General features: G+C 36.5%; 1 protein-coding gene across 6 annotated transcripts in view; it reads left to right on the top strand.

Moving 5' to 3' along the window:
- The window catches only part of LETM1 (leucine zipper and EF-hand containing transmembrane protein 1), a 38,295-nt gene that overhangs the window by 299 nt on the left and 17,575 nt on the right, over positions 1–20,421 (top strand). For 4 of the 6 annotated variants that reach the window (XR_003253302.1, XR_003253303.1, XM_026064541.1 and 1 more), the window contains exons 2-8: positions 3,956–4,013; positions 6,724–7,180; positions 12,173–12,316; positions 14,114–14,251; positions 17,487–17,690; positions 18,188–18,307; positions 19,132–19,263. Coding sequence is in view for 4 of the 6 variants with exons in the window: in XM_026064541.1 (XP_025920326.1) it covers positions 3,956–4,013; positions 6,724–7,180; positions 12,173–12,316; positions 14,114–14,251; positions 17,487–17,690; positions 18,188–18,307; positions 19,132–19,263 (1,253 nt within the window). In the remaining 2 variants the exon portion in view is untranslated. Of the gene's footprint in view, positions 1–478; positions 510–3,955; positions 4,014–6,723; positions 7,181–12,172; positions 12,317–14,113; positions 14,252–17,486; positions 17,691–18,187; positions 18,308–19,131; positions 19,264–20,421 lie in introns of those variants that run through there. The other 2 variants (XM_026064542.1, XM_026064543.1) reach the window with 2 other exon arrangements.

Below are 20,421 nucleotides of genomic sequence, written 5' to 3'. Positions count from 1 at the left end.
AGCCTCGTCGGCGCTGCGGGGCGGCCGGGCGGGCGGAGGGAGGGAAGGCCGAGGCACCGCGGCAAGTGGCTTCGCCGCCCTCGCTAGCGCTGCTCGTCTCCGTATCCTCCGGGAGAGCGGAGGAGACTCTCCACTTACCGGCGAAGAAAACGAGCGTTTGACTTTTTGCGAGTGGCGCGGGTTTTGAAAGCAAAAAAGGAAACCCGGTGCACGGTGACGTTTCCATCAATAGTAAAGATAATTTGGCCGTTCACATACCTTTGGGCAGTGGCATTTAATGGCATGAAGCAGCTGATAACTCGTGACGTAGGCGAGGCCTGTGGCTGCTTTTCGCATCTGTGACCTGGAAGGGTGAGGGCTCTAGCCTGGCATGAGCGAAGGCTTAACGGGCCGTTTTGGCCACTAGTTTGTCACCGACACTCGGATTTGACTTTTGTCACTGAGGTACCGTCGGGGAGAACGGGGTGTCTGCCACAACCTATCTACTGTATGGATGCTTGCTCATTTTGGTAACTCAGCCAGCTTCTTGGTTACAGATAATCACTCAATTGTAGGGGTTTCCTCTAGCTGATGTTTCTCTTGCCACTCTTGTAAAGACAGATATTTAGGCTGAACTTGTACAGTGACCTGAACAAAAAGTTGGCATGTCTTAGCCATCCAGCTTATTAAAACAGTGAGGAAACACATTCATGTACCTTAAATGGGAACTTTTGACTCTTCTTGTGGCACGATGTAAGGAGGAATGCTAATAATTGCTGCATTTTTGCATTTTGTAAGTCTTGCTCTAAATGAAAATTCTCATTTGCTGAAACACTGTGATAAATCACTCGTGTGCTGTAATACACTATGCTTATAATCAGTGCTTTTAATTAGAATATGCATCCATTATCAAGCCACTATACAAGAATTTATACCATTAAATAATGTTTTTACTTTACTTAGCTCATCTTCTTTGCTTTACGTGTAAGTAATCTAAGATTAAGTTAATGCTAAGTGCTTCTAAGAATCCTAAATGTTCTTCCAGTAAAGATCAAGCTATTAAGTACTGCAGGCTTATACTTCTGGAGGGACTTGTTTCATGTTAGCCCTTTATTTTTAAGAACTTTAAAAATAGTAACAGTACACAGCTATTTTATGTTTAAAATTTTGGTTTAGATGCTTTGTTATGTTTAAAAATAAAAACTCTCATCACTTGTTTTCCATGAGGCATATGTTTACATGTAGCTTTCGTGGCACTCTTGCCTTTCTTACTTGCAAAACAAGTAACCCTAATTTAAGTTTCTTAAATGGACAGTGTTGAGTATGATAAGGTGCATTCATCTTGTTCAGACGCGTTTGGGTGTCATCTTGTCTTAGAAACAAGGACTGTGAACTTTCTTCCTCCTTTTTCTGAAGGAAGTACATACTTTAGTTTAGGGCTGGCTTGCTCTTATGTACATGGATATAGCATAGACCCTGCAAAACATATAGAGTGCTTGTCTTCGGAACTAACAAAGGTGAAATTAACAGTTATTCTGTAGAATCTTTCAACAAAATCTGTATTTCCATGTGCTCATTCACACTCAAAGTGGCTGTGTGACAAGAAATGTTTGAGTCAGCATATTTTCTTTCTTGTGTTAACCGTGGAGTTCTGTTCTTTGGCCCTTTCTTCAGCGTTAATAACTCCTGCTTGTAAAACAGAGATAAGTGAAGAGAAAGTCTCTTGCTGCTATGGGATTTTTACCTAAGGAAGTCCATGCCAGCTTTTACCTCTTCCTGATCTTCCATCTTTGTTCTAGGAACACCTATCTGTAGCAGGTAATGTCCTCTACTGGTAGGACTTGCATTTTTGGCACTGGAATCTTTCATACAAGTTAGGTTTTGTATGCCTCCTGGTGCTGAAGTAGAGAAACAGATTGCAGTGCTGGGACTCATCCCTCATGACTTTGAGTACTCCTCTGCTTTGCCCAGCTCTCCTTAGATTCAGAGACATCCTTTGGAGATGGCTTGACTCTAAAGTCAAGTTCAGGCACTGATCTTTCTGTGAGTATTAGAGAATGACTTCACAGATTCTCAAGGCTTGGTTTGAGAGCCAGAAGAAATGTATAAAAATAAAAAACCTTTTTTTCCTGCAGCTCTTACTTGCAGTGACAGTGAGTACCTGTTAAAATTTGGTGAAACCTGAGGTGGAGAAATCCTTTTCCTTTGACTTGATAATGCCATAGATTTGCTATAATAACACCAAAGTCCTCCTGACGTGGGGCATCCCTTCATTATTGAGGTGTTTCTTTGATAGTCCAACTTCTTTTTCCCTTTCCCCCCACAGTACCTTCTGATTGCCCCTTGTGATTCTGGAGGTGTCTCTTTTCCTTTAGTAGGTTATTTTGGTGTGCGAGGTTTTTGCCAAAAAGTTTTGGTGATGTGTTTGCTCAGAAACAACTACTTCAGGTTTTGTCATATCTTATACCCTAGCTTTGATGATGGAAAAAATGACCAGTACCTTGTACCTTGCTGTCTCTTAGGATTGACCAGAAATAGTAGGTTCCAGATGGGAGAAACAAATTACAGTATGCCTGCTCCAGCCTGCTATTTTTGTTATAGTTGCAGCAAATTCTGAAAAGATTGGCAAAGAAGAGCAGAGGCATTTTGGAGTCTTGCTCATGGGGTCTTCCTCAGTTCTGTACAAGAGTCTTTTCTTTTTGCATTTGGTATTGGCCAGCTATTGAGTCTTAGCAACTAGATATCAATACAAGATCTTTTCAGTTGCTTTAGGGAGTTTAGTGATTCTTTCTAATGGATTTGGAGATGCTTTACAGCAGTTGTGGACTGCGTGCAGTGATTAGGTAGCATTTTATATAGCTGATGGTGCTTTGGTGGTGTTGTATTTCTCAAACTTGTATTTCTTTCAAACTTGGCCCTTTTCTGAAGCATGTGATCCAAGTCAGAGAATTTATCATTTGATGAGCTCCTCAGTTTGTTGCCTGAATGGATGCTGCTTGGGTCTGTACCTGGATAAAGGTGCCCATGTAGGTCTAAGTCCTCCTTGTGGACTCTGGTCCTAATCCTGGCTATTATTAAAGCTGAGTCTGAGTTATTGTTTCGGTTAGAATTAATTTGGTGGCACATCCTGCTTGCTGAGAAAGCCAAATGTTTTTGTTTGTTGGATCAGTCCCTTGCTCTTTAAGACAATTTATATCCTTTGCAAAGAGATCCATATAGCTATTTTTACCTGGTGATAATCCAAGTGGACAGCAATGCTTTAGAATGTCATTGTGGTTCCACCTCCCTAGTGACGTGTATTCAGATTTCTACTCAAACTTTATCTGTCATCCTGCTAAAGAACATCTCCAGCCTAGACGCTTGGCTGGTGCTGCTTTTGGATCATCTAATACTGTGTTGTCATGGAACCATTCAAAAATTATGTTGCTTTCAGTGCAGTTTTTCTGAGATATTCACTTGTCTGAGAGACTCGGCAACTGGTCTTCAGGCGACTGAGCAAGTTCAGACAGTCCCTTGCAGATTCACAAAGTGTGACTGCGCATTTGGTAGTACATGGAATTCTTGGAGATGTTGGCAATGTTACCAAATTGCTTCCCATCCTCCTTTCCCTTTTTATCCTGTGAGACAGAGGATTAGAGATTGGGAGAGATGAGGAAAATGTGTCATTGCTTTGACTTGTATTGGAATAGGATGAGGTGTTTGGGCYTGAGTAGTTGGTACATGGTTATTGCCAAACCAAAAAAAATTCCAGTGTTGGATGGTTAAGATGTGCAATCATCCAGATGTGCACGCACATACAAACTGCATCTTCAGAACTCCATTTGCTGTTAAGCAGTTTCTTTTTTGTGTTTTCAGTAACAGACATGTCTAAGAAAATATCAGCCTCTTAAAATCAGTTCTTTGTGTATAATTTGCTATAAGGATAATTGTTTGCATGCATTTCAGTGTGAATGCTATTTTTCCCCCCCCCCCCCAGGTAACTTGGGAGATCGGGCTTGTCTTAGCTGTACGTCCCTGAGATTGGCAAACAATATGTAAGTAAATATGAATTTTTTTTCAAAATACCAAAGAGTACCAAACAGTCCTTTAGAGTACTATAAAATAATGTAGTTTTCGGTCTTCCAGACAAAACATGAAAATGTTAGCTTCGGCTTATGTTATTGACAGAGGAAAGGAAGTCTGAGTATTACTCTCCTCATCTGCTTGGTTTCTGACGCTGGGCTCAAAAGGCATATGTGTGGATACACGTTTTCTAACACCCTTCCTTGGAGTATTAAAATTTGTATTCTCTAGACTATTTACAGTCTAACTGCTCAGAAAACAGTTCTCAGATTTCCTAAGCTTCTGTTTGATTCGGAACATAAAAGTAATCCCTTTTTTTTTTTTCAGTCATGTTAGTTCTATATGACTTTATATATGTGTAGTTAAGCTTGTTCTTGTATATAAAGCATTTTCAAATCAAATTGTTTACTTTTTTTAAAGTAGATTATTACATTGGGCCTCTCTCTTAGAAAAATAGAAAGTCAGTGTTTTAAGTGTATGTAATACAAGAAAATATTGGGACGGAAATCTTTGTTATCTTTATGAGAAGTTCTTTAGCCAAAAGCTGCTGTTAACATAATGTTACTGCTTTAAATATAACAGACTAGTATCACCACCTGACCCAGATCCAAAAGGAAGGGGCTATAAGAATACTGAGGATAGCAGCATGGTTTTTTATTTTTCTTCAATTTTTTCCATTTTTAAAGAGGAAACTTCACCTTTCTATCTCTTTGCTTATAGGTATTACTACCGCTCTGTCTCCTCTGTTGCTGAACTATGCTCTTAAACTTTCTTTGGCATGTTATTTTAAAACAAAAAAACAGGAGGAAAAAATAGTGCTTAACATTTTTGTGCCCAAAAGCATCTAGTGAAGAAGATGGTGTAATTTAAATGAATAACTAATCTGTAATTACTTATGAGATACTCACTCTGACACAAAATATTTGGACATACTTTTGATGTGGAGTAGTTCTATTGCATGGGCATCTCTCTGTGCTTGATTGACTCTTTGGATGCTGCAATCAAAATACTCTTTTGGCTTGAAAAAGTATTTAGCAAAGTCTAAATGTGGCCTGTTCTTTAACCCATCTGCAGACAGGCCCTATTAAGGTTCACCTTTGTATAGTTTTGAAGAGACTGGGGAAGAAGAACCCTGCCTTCACAACTCCCGAAAAGGCTTGGGATAGGAATTTTGTGCGCTACATCCTGCTAGTGAAAGTTTCAGTGTGTTCAAAGAGAGGCATTTCTTGCAAATATATTTTATTGCAGATTCTGAACCTGTGCTGCAGAGCTCCTTTCCTCTGTTTCCGGAAATTTATTGATGGAACTTAGTCTGTGGATCTGGAGCTCTGCTGTTGGAAAGTTCCTTTATATAGAGGCAGAGTGGAATGATCTATACAGGTGTTTTAATCTGGTTTTGAATGTGTATTTTATTTTCTTAAATTGTAATTCTCACTAGTTAATATCAGTTCAAGCATGTAGTTTGGTAGAACTTCTAGCTAATTAGGAAAATGTTTTTGTAGCTATGTATAAGTAGTCATCTGACCATTGAATGGACAGATACTTAGTTTTATTATAAGCTAGAAAATCATGAATAATGTGTTTCTTTAGAAAGTAGTAATTTAGTCAATATTTTTGTTTGTAAGAAGCTCTCTTTGAATGACATTAAATGGATAAACCCCTAGAATCATTTTTTTTGAATAAAACTAAAGATTAATTGGATAAAAGGGAAAACCTAAGTTTATGAAATATTTTGAGGTGAAAGATGAGTGAGTGAGGGTAATACTTACAAGTGTGTAATAAGCTTTTTTTTGTTCCTTACAGTGTTCTTCAGAGCTATAGAACTACTTCTACCTATTTTTTACTTACTGAAGGAAAAATACACTTTCTGGCTTCATGTGTTTAGTTTGTTTTGCTAGTACAAGGGCTAGGTGAACAAAGACCCAAGTCGTTTCTGTCCTGTACTGACATTTAAGTTTAATGGCCACATCATGGAGATCATTTAATACTGTATTTACTATTGAAGTTTGCCATAACGTTTTGAAAAAGTGTGAGGTACAAACCTTCTTGCATATAACAAGTGGTTCTAATGTGTGTATAATTACTGATCATGTTTTTTTGAATAATGCTTTCATTCTAACTTGGATTTACATTTAATTAAAGAAAAAGGACAGAATAATGTAGAAGTCTGTTGGTCCTGTATACATCAACTTGATACCATGATGGAAACTTGAGCATAAGTTTTCTGTTGAAAGAGGAAAACCAGAAACAGGGAGATAATGGAGGAGGAGCTATAATGAAAGGGGATTTCTCTGACACTGATTCTCATTCCCCTTACCCAGCACCTGTCCCAAGTGTATAACCTGTGCTTTCGTTAACTGTCTCCTCCAAATAGGAGAATTAATAGAAGGGGATTTGTTACTTAGGGATTTACAGATTTATATTTAGCTTTCTAAATGGAAAGCACTTTTAGTTGCTATTCTTTATTTAATTCAAGTAGAATAGGCTACCTCTTAAAGGTAGTTTAAAGGAAAATACCAAACAAGTTATTTTTGTCATGAAATAAAGCTAATCGTTCTTTTCAGAAATAGACTTCTTGGTTTTGAGCTTCATAGTTTTTTTTCTTAAATATGTGCTAGATGTTTCTCAAATGATGCAGCATCTATTGCTAATTTTTTTAATGCTTTTTTTTTTCTTTTAAAGGACTGTACACTTTAAATATTGCACTAGTGTGCCTCCTGTTTACGCATACTCCAAAAAAGATCGCTTCTGTTGTTGGACTAAAGGGTCTGAACGAATGTACTTTTCTGTTATGAGCTCCTCTGGCTCATGGACGCCGCTTGCAACCATGGGTGTTTTAGGTCCCCAATATCTTCCAGTTAGATGGTGGCATTCTTCTCATCCCCTTCAAGATGACTCCATGGTTGAAAAATCACTGAAGTCCTTGAAGGACAAAAACAAGAAGCTGGAAGAAGGAGGTCCTGTATATAGTCCAACAGAAGTGGAAGTTGTTAAAAAATCTCTTGGACAGAGGATTGTGGATGAGCTGAAGCATTATTATCATGGTTTTCGATTACTGTGGATTGACACAAAAATAGCTGCAAGGATGCTCTGGCGAATACTTCATGGGCACACTCTGTCTCGTCGAGAACGTAGACAGGTACTGAGTAAATATGAATTTAATTTGGTATCCTGAGTGATTGTTCTATTTTATTTAGTCTGAATTGATTCTCTCTGTTTTTTGTTCCTAGAATTAAAATTGCTATGTGTCTTCCCCCCATCATGTGGACATTAAAAGTTTTGTGTTGGACTCCAAACCATTTTTAACTCTTGTTTCCCATTATTAATCTAGGAATCTGTCATTAAAATAGAGTATTTTCTTTAGTTATATGACTGTTCTGTTTGTAAATGATACGTGATGATATATATTTTCCTTGCTTATAATTAAACATAATCATTTTTAAAAAGTTGACATAGATTTGTTGTTCGCTTCATAGAAAAGCAGCGAATTGTTCTGGGTTGGCAAGCAGTCAGCAATTGTAATTTGTTCTCAAGTTGCCATCCTGCTTCATGTGTGTACATGGTCACCTTCTCTGTTTTTTCACTTCAGCTGGAAAAAATAGAGGGAAATGACTTCTAGTGAGGGTTGGATTTATGTTAATTCTGTTTTTTTTAACAGAAGAAAAGCTGCAGACTGAACTGTGTGATTGATTTTCAGATATTATTACTATTTCAGTTACAAAAATTTTTGTCAGATAACTTTATTCCAAAAAACAAGTTGAGAAAATATTTGTTAGATAACTTTAGTCCATAAAAGAAAAGTTGAGAAAATTCTTAGTTTTGTTTCTCCTTATGGCATGTAGTTTACATTCTCTGAAATTGTGTAATTATATTACTGATACTTTTAAAGAAGAGGGAGGAGGGGATGGAGATAAAACTTGGCAAAATAAGAGTGCTTTCTTACTAGGATAGAAATGCTTTAAATTTTTTTCAGTAGTACTTTCAGTTCCTGGGTGAGGTAAATATGCTTATTCAACTAGAATTAAAAGATACATGTATATATTAAAAACACGTGACAGACCAAGTCTTGTATGGAAAGGTTGCAAAAATAAGAAGTTAGCTGTTTTAAAATTGGCATAGTTTAACAAAAAAACAAACCAAAAATCAAAACAGTTTATGAAAGAATGCATTGGTATTCAACTTCACCCGTTCATTTGTGTTAACTTAAATGTGCTGATTTAATAGTTATCATTTTACAGTATTCAAAGACAAGATGTTTACACAGATGAAATTTTCAAGTCTCTCTGCCTCTTTCTTTCTTTTTTTTTTTTTTAAACTTTAAATAGCATTCCAATTATTGCTGGAAAAAATGTCAGAGAGGGAAAAGCGTGTGTGTTCTGGCAGCAAGAGTGAATAATGCTGCTTGTACGGTCTCTGCAGATTGTACGTTGCATAGGCAGTATGCTAGGTTCACATGTGTATCTTTTTAAAAATTTTATGTAAAATGTTCAAAAATATAAGTATTTGCTCACTGTTTTAATCATTTCTTGACAAAATTCAGTACATAATTGAACAAATTTATGGGTAGTTTAAAAACATCACATCTCTGCAAACATTCAAGCACAACTTTTTTTACTATCTTTGCAAGATTAACAAGAGCAAATTGTATGTTATTTCTCATGTAGCAGTTTTTGTCTGTGACTGTGTTTGATCTTTTTCTACAGCAGCACTGGTTAATGGTATTTGCTCTCAGTGTCCTCACGCTACTTATTTTGGCCCTCTTTTATGCTGGTATACAAGTTTGTTTGGCAGTTGATCCAGCTGAAAAGAYGTCCAGCAAAAATATAAATCTGTGGTGGTGTAAGAGAGGGTGTTCGGTAGTGCCAGGAAAGAGTAACTGGGGAAAGGGGGCAAGAGGAGAGCAACACTGCTTGAAGTAGCAGTTCGGGCTTGTGCTAGCTAACTTACAGCTTTGAAAAACTGGGAAAACCAAGTAAGAAAAATTAATTCACCTTTTGAAACAAAGTCAGAAACTCCTCACGGGGCAGGAATGGAACCATTGGTTTTCATGCCCGTCTTGTGTTCACTGAACCAAACCACTGAGAAATTATGTATTTCTGCTGAAAGATCAGTACTGTGTTCTGGAATGCATGAACCTTTAGAGTAATATTTTGCATTGTCTTTGGAGAGGCATGCACTATTCATTCAATGCATGGGTTTATTCATTTGCTTGTTTTTTGATACTGTCATCTGCTGATAATAGAACTGTCTGTCTCATAGTGGCTTAGTGGCCTGGCATGTGGCCTTCCTGAATTTTATTTTTGTTTGCAGATGTATGATTTTAAAATCARTTCCCTCATTTTAAATAAAAAGGGATTTTCTTGCGCAGATATAAACTAGTGTTTATGCTGATGTAACATGTCTCTTCTTTAATAGTTACATTTGTGTGTGTGTATGTGCAGTCCAGCGTAGAAATTTTGAAAAAAAAAAAAATAGTTCTAACAACTACTGTTCTTTCATTTTCTCAGTCTAATTCTGTGTTTTCTTTATATGGAGGTCAAGTGTGTCTTATCTCTTGATTGGAGTCATGATAGACTTAGAACCCAAAGTCATTTAAAAGCAAACCAACTCGCAACTGAACAAAACCCTTATGCTTATTTTAAACCTTATTTTAATCTGTTTCAGTACAGTTCTCTTTCTTTTTTTTTCTTTAATCAGTTTGACCTTAAACTGTAGTATGTGGACGATTTAAAGAAATCTTAAAATTTTTATGCCAGATTAGGCACAATTTAGTAAAATTTACTCTTGAACTTCTTAAAAATAATTAATCTGAAATGCATACTGCTTTAAATGTTTTAAACTTTATATGAGCTGACAGTCCCTGGGAAAAATCTTATCTCTACGTAGACTGACAAGCGAGTTATTTCTGCCTGCCCTTTCCTTCCTCTATGGAGGCAATAATGAGAAGATATCCAAGTAATCTAACCACATTACAAGCAGGAGTAACGTGGCTAGGGCAAGTGAGCTATTACTTTTGCAAACCAAAAATCAGTTCCCAAATTCTGCTTGTACAGTTGCTGGTTGGTTTGGATTCACAAGGGTCGCAGGTCTGCGCTTAGGAGATAAGTCAGGAAGAAATAAAACACACAAAATATCTTACTTGCTGTCAAAGGCCAATTGCTCGACTGCCACCTTCTGCAGCAGGATGATTTGGGACGTTGAAGTGAGATGGCAATTAACTGCTGACCTTGTAGCGCTCTTATGCTTGCCACAAACTCCCTGCTTTGAGGAGGAGGGAAAAGTAGGATATTATGGTACATGAACTGTAGTAGGACATGCAGAGTAGTCTCAAGTTTTTCATGCTGTGCTTCCGAATAATGTGTGTGTAGTGATGCGCCATTGTATTAGGTTCCTGTACAAAGTGGGTTAGTGTAGGGGCGGTTCCATAATTTATGTGAGCTGATCCAGGATATTGCTGCTGCGAAAAAGGCCAGTCCTGCTCAGTGTCCGAATGCAAGTTCTTCATCCCTCCTTTGGGTGGGCACTAATCCTTTTTTRTGTGTCTGTATATATATTTATGGGTTTGTTTTAGCTGGATCAGTAGTGTACCTTGTGCACCAGCAGTCACGCAACATCATTCATGACTTTCTATACGTTTTCTTCGGTTAGCACTAGATTAGCTTAATCTGGTTGTAAAACTGCTTCCTTAGACTTGGATTTCACCTCATACAAGTACTTTTGCGCTCTGTCTAAAAATAGATATAGGATAGAGATAGGAACATTGTATTATGCTCTATGTAAATTTTGAATTGTGAGGGGGAGGGGGGAATGCACCTGTTCTTCTTTGTGCATTGACAGTAAAATTTTCTTCCAAGTAGTTCTTGCATCCTTTTGAAGTCCCTCATAGTCCTTTATCTTTTATTGTTAGATGAATGAGAACATCTTTGAGTCTCTAAACAGTGGACCAAAATTTCTTTTCTGTGAAACTGAATTTTATATATGCAAAGAAAAATATCTAACTTTAGAACTTGGGAGTTTGTGCTTTCCCTAGACTGCATTTAAGATTTTGGCTGGCTTTATGCTAAGAAAACTCTATGGTTAAAGTTTTACTAGTTTCCTATTCTAGCAAAGCAGTTCTAGAGGGTGAGCAATTTATCCTGGCCTTTGCTCCTGTTCCCCTGGATTGGCATGTGCTATGTGGGGAGGGGATGGAGGGGGAAGCGTGCTTTTACTTGGGTAATAGCATTTATGTAGCCAGTTCTTGCCAATCATAACTGTGTTTGTCGGGTCATGATGCTGATTGACAGTGCTGTGGCAATACCGACTATAGTGTACCTCTGGCCTTCAGTCTCTGATTTAGAAGCTGTCGTTATTCCTAATACCTTGTTATTTGCTTAGTAAAATGAGGTAGAGTGGAGGAAAATCTCCACTCCTTAATATAAACCAAGTTATTAAGCTTCCAGCTAGYGCTGAAACATTTGATTATAGACTGTACAGCCTAATACATACATTTGTGAGTGTATAGAAATTAGAAAGACTTTATTTCATGCAGTTCAAGATTCAGTAACTAATGCATCTGCCTGCTTCAGAGGATTACTGCTCTAGAAAAGCTGTGATTTAAAACAAAACAAAACAAAAAAACACCAAGCTGGGCTCATTACCCTGGATTTAAATGTACATTGCAATTGTTATAAGGCAGGGAGGTGGGGACCTTTCATTTTATTCTTGATTACTTAGTCCATAGTAGCTCATGCATGTAAGAACTGGTGGAGCACAAATAAAGATGAATAAAAGAAGTTAAGCAGCTTTAACAACAACAAATGACCGCCTCCTGTTTTCAGGTGCTTTTAAGAGGTTTAAATGAGATACTTGCTCAATAATCCTATTGAGACACAGTGAGGCTTTTGAAATACTTTCTATAGTGTTGAAAACTGGTGAAACTCTGGCACTCTGTAATGTACAGCAACTTTAAGAAAAAGATACTAAAAACTAACTTTGTCACATCCTTTTTGTTCCTGTTACTTTAAATTTCCTTTGTAGTTGATATATGCGTGTGCTTAAACTGTAATGTGAATGTTCACATCAAGTATTTTTTAAATTAATGTCTAAAATTTTGCTTATCAATAAATCTGATTATATTTTTTTCTTTCAGTTCCTTCGAATATGTGCTGATCTTTTCCGCTTGGTCCCTTTCCTGGTTTTTCTTGTTGTCCCATTTATGGAGTTTCTGCTTCCAGTAGCTCTTAAGTTGTTCCCTAATATGCTTCCCTCTACGTTTGAGACAAAATCTAAAAAGGTAAGCAAGTCTGAATTTATAATCCAGTTAAATGTTTTGGAAAAATTCAAACCCGATATTTAAAGTATTGCTTGAATGTGTTTTAGGCCTGCTGTACGTGTTTGCAGAATCTCATTAACAAAAGTTGTGATTTAGTTCTTGATGGTAGAGTGTAAGTGCGTTTGTTGGGTTTGTTGGCTGTTTAGAAAAAAAGTTGTAATTGTTTTTATTTTTACTGACCTTATTTATCCTGCTAGTCCAGGTGATATTTTAATTTACAGATTATTTTGTTTGATAACAATTTCAGCTAGAGTATAGGACAGTTTACAGACACTAGACTGTTTTAATGATTCACTAAGATTTATATTGCCCTATAAATTGATAACATACTATTACTGGATTTTTTTTTTTTTTTTAAGCCAAAGTTAAACTTGTGTAAAGTATCAATAGATTCAGAATAGAAAAAATGCACATAAGCATTTTTGTTGCTACACATTTAAGTAGAGTTGGGCAGTCAGGATTTTGAAGGAAACAGTGTTGCAGTGCTTACAGAATATCATTTTTGTTTCTTATTTTGTCACATGTAGGGTAGAGAACTCCTTTGTTTTAGTAAATAAATACAGGAAAAAGCTTTTCTTTGAGAAATGAAAATGAAATGGAAAATAGTGCTCAAAACTTGCATAGGAACATCAAAACTTGAAATGCATTTATTTAAGGCTGAAGGGATTTTTACGGTGGTCAGTCCAGGTGATCACAGTATAGATCTTACCATTTTGCTAAATATTTTTTCAAATTCTAGTGTTTGACCTAAGCAATGCTTTCATCATATTCAACACTGATTTCATGTTATTACCTAGGATGACTTATATCCTCTGGACTGTCAAAAAATGTTTTTCTTCTGTATTTGGGGAATGTTTTTCCCCTTCCTTTATGCTGTTTTGAAGATTTTGCTGTCAGCATCTAATAATGAACCAGTGCCACTCTGGTTTCCTTTTTTATATGTATAAGTACTTTAACTCTTAGGGCTGCAAGTTTCTCTTGTCTTTTTTGCTTTCCTTATGTCCGGTTTCTGTAACTCTTACAAAGCAGAAAGGAAAGCTATGAAACCTCCTTTTTCCAGTTTGCATTGAGATGGGTGGACTGTTTTTAACATTTGTAGTCCTTATTCTTAATGTGAGTTTTTTGTATGCGTACTGAATCTTTTAAAGAGTTTGTATACATTGTTCTGTTTAAACTGCCCTCTTTTAGTTAGTTTTTCTCAGTATTGTTTAGAGTTTKGAGAACATTCTCACTCTCAGAGCACAAAATAGTTTTACATGCAGTGTATACGTATTGAGCTCCCAGTTAGTCACAGATATAATCAAATCACGATTACGTACTTGCATCTAAGTAACCATTTAATTTTAATTCTGTGATAAGTTCTACTTTATTAGGATAAAAATTTTAAATAGTATTTCTCTGTGCTGGATGCAAGACTTTGGAGTTAGAAACTGACCTACTGTGGGTTGTTTTTTTGTTGTTCTATTTTTTGCTTTGTTTTTATTAATTCAGAGGATGCATGTTAGTATTAGCAGGTGAGGCCACTCATGTTGTACTTCTCTTTGTTAGCGTTGCACCTTATGCTGCATGGGGCTCTGTGAGCTGATCATCCTCTTCAGCCTGATTTGGTGATCTGTAAGAGTGAATGTCACCTTACCATCTGTGTGTAGGAACAGAAGTTCAGAAGTAGTCCCGATAACTTGTCTGAGGGCAGAAAAAGCAGCGTTAGTGCATGTATTTCTGGAAAAGACTTTTTAAACCAAGTATTTTCTTTAATAGGAGGAAAGACTGAAGAAAGAATTGAGAGTAAAGCTTGAATTGGCTAAGTTTCTTCAAGACACGATTGAGGAGATGGCCTTAAAAAATAAAGCAGCCAAAGGAAATGTTACAAAAGACTTTTCAATGTTTTTTCAAAAGGTAAAAATTCAGAAAACATTTTCTGTTCCTACAGGAAGAAATACAGCTGGAGATATTTTATTTGCCCCRTGGTAATTATCAATTATCTTTATTCTGTTGGATTTGAAGGGGCAGGATGTAATATTTTATTTAGGATAGATTACATTTTTTATGAATAATACTTCAGTGTTTTGAAGTTTTACTGTTCTTAGGTTTGATATTCCTGCTGGTACTTACTCTTTAAATCTAGAAATGGTGTATTTCTGCTCATTCTCTTCTCATTCTCTTGTTTTGTTAATGAGTTGATTCTGACATCAAAAAGATTATGCATATATAATTGTTTCCCTGTTTTTATAAACATTAGGTATAAGAAGTGAGGAAAATGTAAATTCTTTTCTAGTTAACTGATTTTAAAAAGTCACTTATGTTGGGGGGGGAATGTAAAATTTGAATTATTTGCTTCTTTTGTCAAACTTAATTYTGCATATAAAAATAGCTTCTTTTTTTTTTTAACATACAATTTCTGTACTGCTTAAATGCTTTGGGATACTGACTAGAATATGGTATAATGTGGGGTTTTGCTAGTATGCAAGTTCTGTGTTTGGTATGAAATTCTTCTATTCAGAAGCAATTACTGGAGCAGAGACTAGATCATGAATATCTGCCACCAAGGAGAACACCAGTTAGCCTAGCTACTGTGTTCTCTCTTACTCCTCTTCTCCTTCTTGGTTTGAATATTCAGTAACTCTGCATGTTTGCACAGTTTTAACAAGGGGATTGAGAATGGTTTCTGCCAGGAAGTTGTAGCTAAGGTATTCTCTGGAAAGATGAAAAACCTCTACTTCAGTCTTCTTGGGACAGGATTTAACTCAGTCCTCTCACCTTTCTGACTTCTCTGATTGTGGAGATGTTGAATACGAGATGGAAACTGCACCATCATTTTCCCCTTCCAGGTGCTCTTTTGAAAGCAACAATGTGTATATGGCTGAGAGTTTTAACCGAAGGGAGGCATTTGCCTTTCACAAAGCGAAGAGCCCATAAGCCTTGGGATTTCAGACCTGAACTTTACATCTCCTATTAGCTATCTTGAGCTTTTCCTGCTTGTGAGTGCTGAGAATAGAGATTTAAGGTGTGGGGTACTAAGATCATGCTGATGGCTCTGAGAAGGTTACCTCAGATAATGATGTTGGCAAGTTTTGCCAATCAGTATCTGCTTGCAAAGTCACATATACTTTGAAGCTGCTATGCAGTCATCTGTTTCTTCTCTTCTTCATTTGCAGAAAAAAATCAAGAGGTTAGTTATAACAGTTAGTAACTGAAGCACTGGCACTGCTCTGTCTGCAGACTCTGGGAGCATGCCACTGCCATGATTCATGTTTGGAACGTTTCATTTTCAACCGAAAGAACTAGTAAGAATTTAAATTCAGGGGTAAATTTCCACAGAAGTTAATGACGTATCACTTCACATTCACTAGAGGAAGTCTCCAGTTCCTGTGATGACTAAAGAAGTTTCAAGCCCTGCCTTCATTATGTGTGGGTGTGCTTTTTACAGCTATAGCTTTCTCACTTGTGCCATATAGACCAACTTTATTGGTCTCATTCAGGCATACTAGATAATAAATGTCAAAGCAAAAAGAAGCTTAAATGATTCCCAGCTTTTTTCCTGTTCTTTATAGCTGCTTATGCAATGAAGTATTTGATGTTACGGGAGTCACTGATTATAGGCTTAAGATGCGTGCTTCAGAATTCCAGAATTTGATCTGTCTTGCTTTGTACACGAGAATGGTTTTAATTCGCACTCTCAAGGAAACAACTGCTAACGTTAAGATTTTTTTTCCTTTTTTTCCTCTACAAATGTTTGGCTCTGCCAAAATTCAGCTTTAAATAAAGAAAATACTTTCTGTATTTTTAAAGTTCCATTTTTGGCTCATACAGTGAAGGAGCTGGTGAAGTGGAACAACTAGGTCTTTGACCTTTGTTTCTCTGAGTTTTAGTTTCTCTGCTGCAGAGATACCCTGGAGGTTAATGGACTCGAGACCATCTTATCTCCCAATTTTTTTATGTTTTCCTTTACTAAATAGCTRCTGACTGGAAGACTTGAATTGGCAAGTAAAGGCAGGCAGGTGTAGTAGATCAGGCTATATAGATGATATTAGGATTTCAAACTGTACTTGCCATTACTTAGCTTATGTTTTCTTTTCAAGGCTTAAAAAAGGTAGAGGGGTTGGGAAACGTGCTTTTCTGGATATCTGTTTACTAACTCTTTAGACCGAGGGTGTTAAGTGACTGAAAGTTAGTATCTGATTATTAGGTTCTGTAAGGTTTGGATTCAGTAATACCACTAATAGGGACTTGATGTAGTACTTAAAACAGAAAAATCAACATTTACATAGAAAATMATGTTCTACTATGCCTAAGGAATGTTTTTTTTGTTGTTGGGGGGGGTTGCTTCTTTGAACTGTTTTTTTTTCATTTCTGGTATTTTGATTTAATTACTGTGAAGTGCCATTTGGCAGCACATGAAAGCTTAACTTTTCATTTGTATAAGCAGTTACACAGAACCTTTCATCAGGAAGGATTGAAAGTGTTTTTCCAAATAGTGATTTTTGCTTTGGAATAACTTTATTTTTATGTACAAGGGCATTTGCACTGAGGTGCTACAGAATAATTAGGAACTGCAAACAAAACAGTATTGTAACAAATGCAGTTGTGGAGAGAATTTAGGTAGGCAAGTGTCCAATTTGGCTATTCTTAGGGACACCCATGTTGCAAAATTTTTGCTATTGCAAATGAGGATGTACTTTTCACTTTATCTTCACAGGATGATTCTTTTAACATGCTTTTACGTTTAGTAAGTACCRTACCAGAAAGAATACTTGCCCATGTCACTTCTATAGCAGCTATTTTTTCTCTCTGAGATTTTTTAGAGGTCTCTCATAGCAACACCAATTCAGACAGAGCTACTCATTAGTACGCAGATGCATCTAATTTTTGTTTTAATTGTTTTTATCCTAAGTATATTATGCAGTGCACTTGGAAGCTATCAGTACTATCAAGTCTTTGGCCTTTTATACTAAATAAATACAACTTCTTGAACAGTGTTCCCCCCGCCCCCTTAACTTTCTTGGGTTCTGTTTCCTATTATCAGAGTTGATGCAAAGTACTTTACAAATGAGGAGAATAATATTTATTTGTTCAAAATAATGTTCCACCATGACACTTGCTTTGAGAGGCTTTTTGTTTGTTTTTCTTACAGATCAGGGAAACTGGTGAAAGACCTAGTAATGAGGAGATCTTAAGGTTCTCTAAACTATTCGAAGATGAATTGACTCTGGACAATCTAACCAGGCCTCAGCTGGTGGCACTTTGTAAACTGTTGGAACTTCAGTCAATTGGGACAAATAACTTTCTCCGCTTCCAGCTGACTATGAGGTTGAGAAGCATAAAAGCAGATGACAAAGTGAGTCATTCTAAATATGCACTGATTTAATAATGCTTACATGTAAGAGTAGTGAGTACATATAATTTCTTTCTAGGCATTTTCCTTTTATTTGTCTTAATTATAATTAACTGTTAATTAATTGTTAATTAACAATAAAAAAGCTTGGAAAGCTTAAAATCAGAAGTTGTCGTATTTATAAAGAAAAAGATGACCCTTTTATCTACCATTAATTGCAATGGAAGCAATTACCTTACAAAGAAAAGTATTTCTGTGAAACCACAGTTTTTAAGAGAGTTGATCTAAATCTTATAAATTTACAGAGAGATTAACAGTACAATTACGGAGGTGTTGAAGACTGCACTATAATGTTTGCTATTGTTTAAAAAGTTGAGGCTATTTTGTGTTACCACAGCAGCCTCTAGTGGCCGTTGTAAAAATGCAGATTTCTGAGTGTGCATATGTAGTTGTAGTGTTTTGAGCTGTTATACGTTAAAGCTTATTTTACATTTGTACAGCTGATTGCTGAAGAAGGAGTTGATAGTCTGACTGTTAAAGAACTGCAGGCAGCATGTCGTGCACGAGGTATGAGAGCTCTTGGTGTAACAGAGGAACGTCTCAAGGAACAGCTTAAACAGGTATACTTTTGCAAGACCAAATACACAGACCTAAATTCAATTGCTAGCTCTGTCTTGTATTGTGGTTCTGATCAAGTCCATCTTGCTTCTGTTATCATTCAAGTCTTTGATAAAATAGTCTTTCTCCTTAGAAAGCTTTTGTCACACGTACTGTACAAGTACGTAGTAACAGTGGATTTCTGGTTTTTGACTGGGCTATGATATTTTGATGGAGCAAATAAAGACTTAGGCTTAAATATAGCTAAAATATGTTTGGGGTTTTGGCTGCTGGCTGTTTGTCTTAATTATTTGTATTACTCTGTAAAGAACTTTCCTCCTAGTAAGTCAGTTCCTTGTCTTTTGGTGTTGCCTGGTTTAGAGGAAAATGCATGCGAAACAAAGTATGAATGCTTCTTCAGTTCCTCCTCAAAAGTGGACTGAGCACATTTAGCCTCACACAGCATAACTGTGTAASTTGCCTAATCTCCCTCAGTATCACATGGGCCACTGTGGCTGAGGCCTGTAGTGACTTTTTCTTGGACGACATGCAATGGAAATATTCAAAAGAGCAGTTGCAGTAGGGGATCATGGTAGAGCATTTCTCTGCAGAATTTAACTCTAGCTAGGGATGACTACAATCACTGTAATTCTTTGCTTCTTATAGTTTTGTTTCTTATAGTTTGCTTCTTATAGCTGTAGTTCCTGTGCTAGGATATTGATTGATAAGCAGTTGGTTTTAAAAAAGAAATGGTATTTACATTTCTGTGTGTGTGCCTAACTTGAACTGTAAAAATAAAAAGGAATTCAAAAATTGAAGATTTTTATTTTATCTATTGAATTTATAGTGGCTAGATCTGCATCTGAACCAGGAAATCCCTACTTCATTGCTTATTCTATCCAGAGCCATGTATCTTCCAGATACCCTTTCTCCAGCTGATCAGCTTAAAACAACACTTCAGACACTACCGGAGAGTGTTGTAAGTATTGATTTATATAGTCTATAACTAACTTTCAATGTTATCGCTGAAAACCTGTTCAGTGCAGTTGATCTTGCTAGTCCTTTGCTTGCCCATGAAAAGGTAAAACATGGATAGGCTTACTTGAATGACCTTAAAAGTGGAAGAATTTGGCTTATATGTGGAGGAATCTGAGAATAAAGGAAATGAAAGGTGATATTTTGTTGCATGAGGGTAGACAGTAATAGAATTGAAAGATTGGAAACACATTATTTTTTACTTAAATAGAAACCAAACTACACTTCAGGCAAGGTAATGATTCTAAGATACGTAGTCTTTACAGGCTGTGTTGCTATATTAATTATGATTGATATCAGATGGGGCTGAAGTCTGAATCACTTTATGGACATTCTTTTTCTCCAGGTATTGATGGTTGTCCTAGATGAATTCAGATTTTTTTTTTTYCCTCACCTGTAAATGGAATTTCTCAGGCCATGGTTCAGAACGACAGGCGAAACTACTGATCAGATTTCTCCCCTTCATGAGGAGTTCATGAAATTTTTGTTGTGACTGAAATTCTGTATTAAATTGGAGAGTTTATGTTACATTTTATTGTTGTGACAAGAGAAGCGGAAATCGGCCTACTTGTTTTTAGGCTTTTTAAGGCTACACTGTATTCAAAATCTTCCATTGAAAATTGACTGTGAGACATGAGACAGGCTCTGACATGTCTCTTGACCTACTGATTTCTCTTTGGCCCTGGAAGTTACCATTGTTGGACTCAATTGCTTGTATGAAAATCTTCTAACTAGGTCTCCAAAGCAACTCTGCATTTTGTCCTGTAGATTTTCTGATGTGAATTTGGCTTTGGCCAAAGCTAGAGGATTTAGATAAAATTGCATTATCTTCTTAAGGTTCATTCTTTCACTGTTTTGTCTTAAATCTTAATGCTGTGATGTTGAGAGTGAAATGATTTGAATATCTTCTTTGTGATCTTGAGAGAAAGAGARTGAAGAAAGTTTACCATTTCAAAGTGGAAAGTTCTGATTTTCAAAGAAAGAGATTTTTTTTTTTCCTCCTGAGAAATGCAAAAGCAGGGTAATTTTAGGGGATTTTGACTGTTTTCATTAGCATACCTGTACTGCCTAATTCAGTAAGGGTATATAAACAGATTTCTTA

Source organism: Apteryx rowi, unplaced genomic scaffold (assembly GCF_003343035.1).
Source record: "Apteryx rowi isolate R43461 unplaced genomic scaffold, aptRow1 scaffold_22, whole genome shotgun sequence".
Taxonomy (NCBI): Eukaryota; Metazoa; Chordata; class Aves; order Apterygiformes; family Apterygidae; genus Apteryx; species Apteryx rowi.
This window is presented reverse-complemented; position numbering and strand designations above follow the sequence as displayed.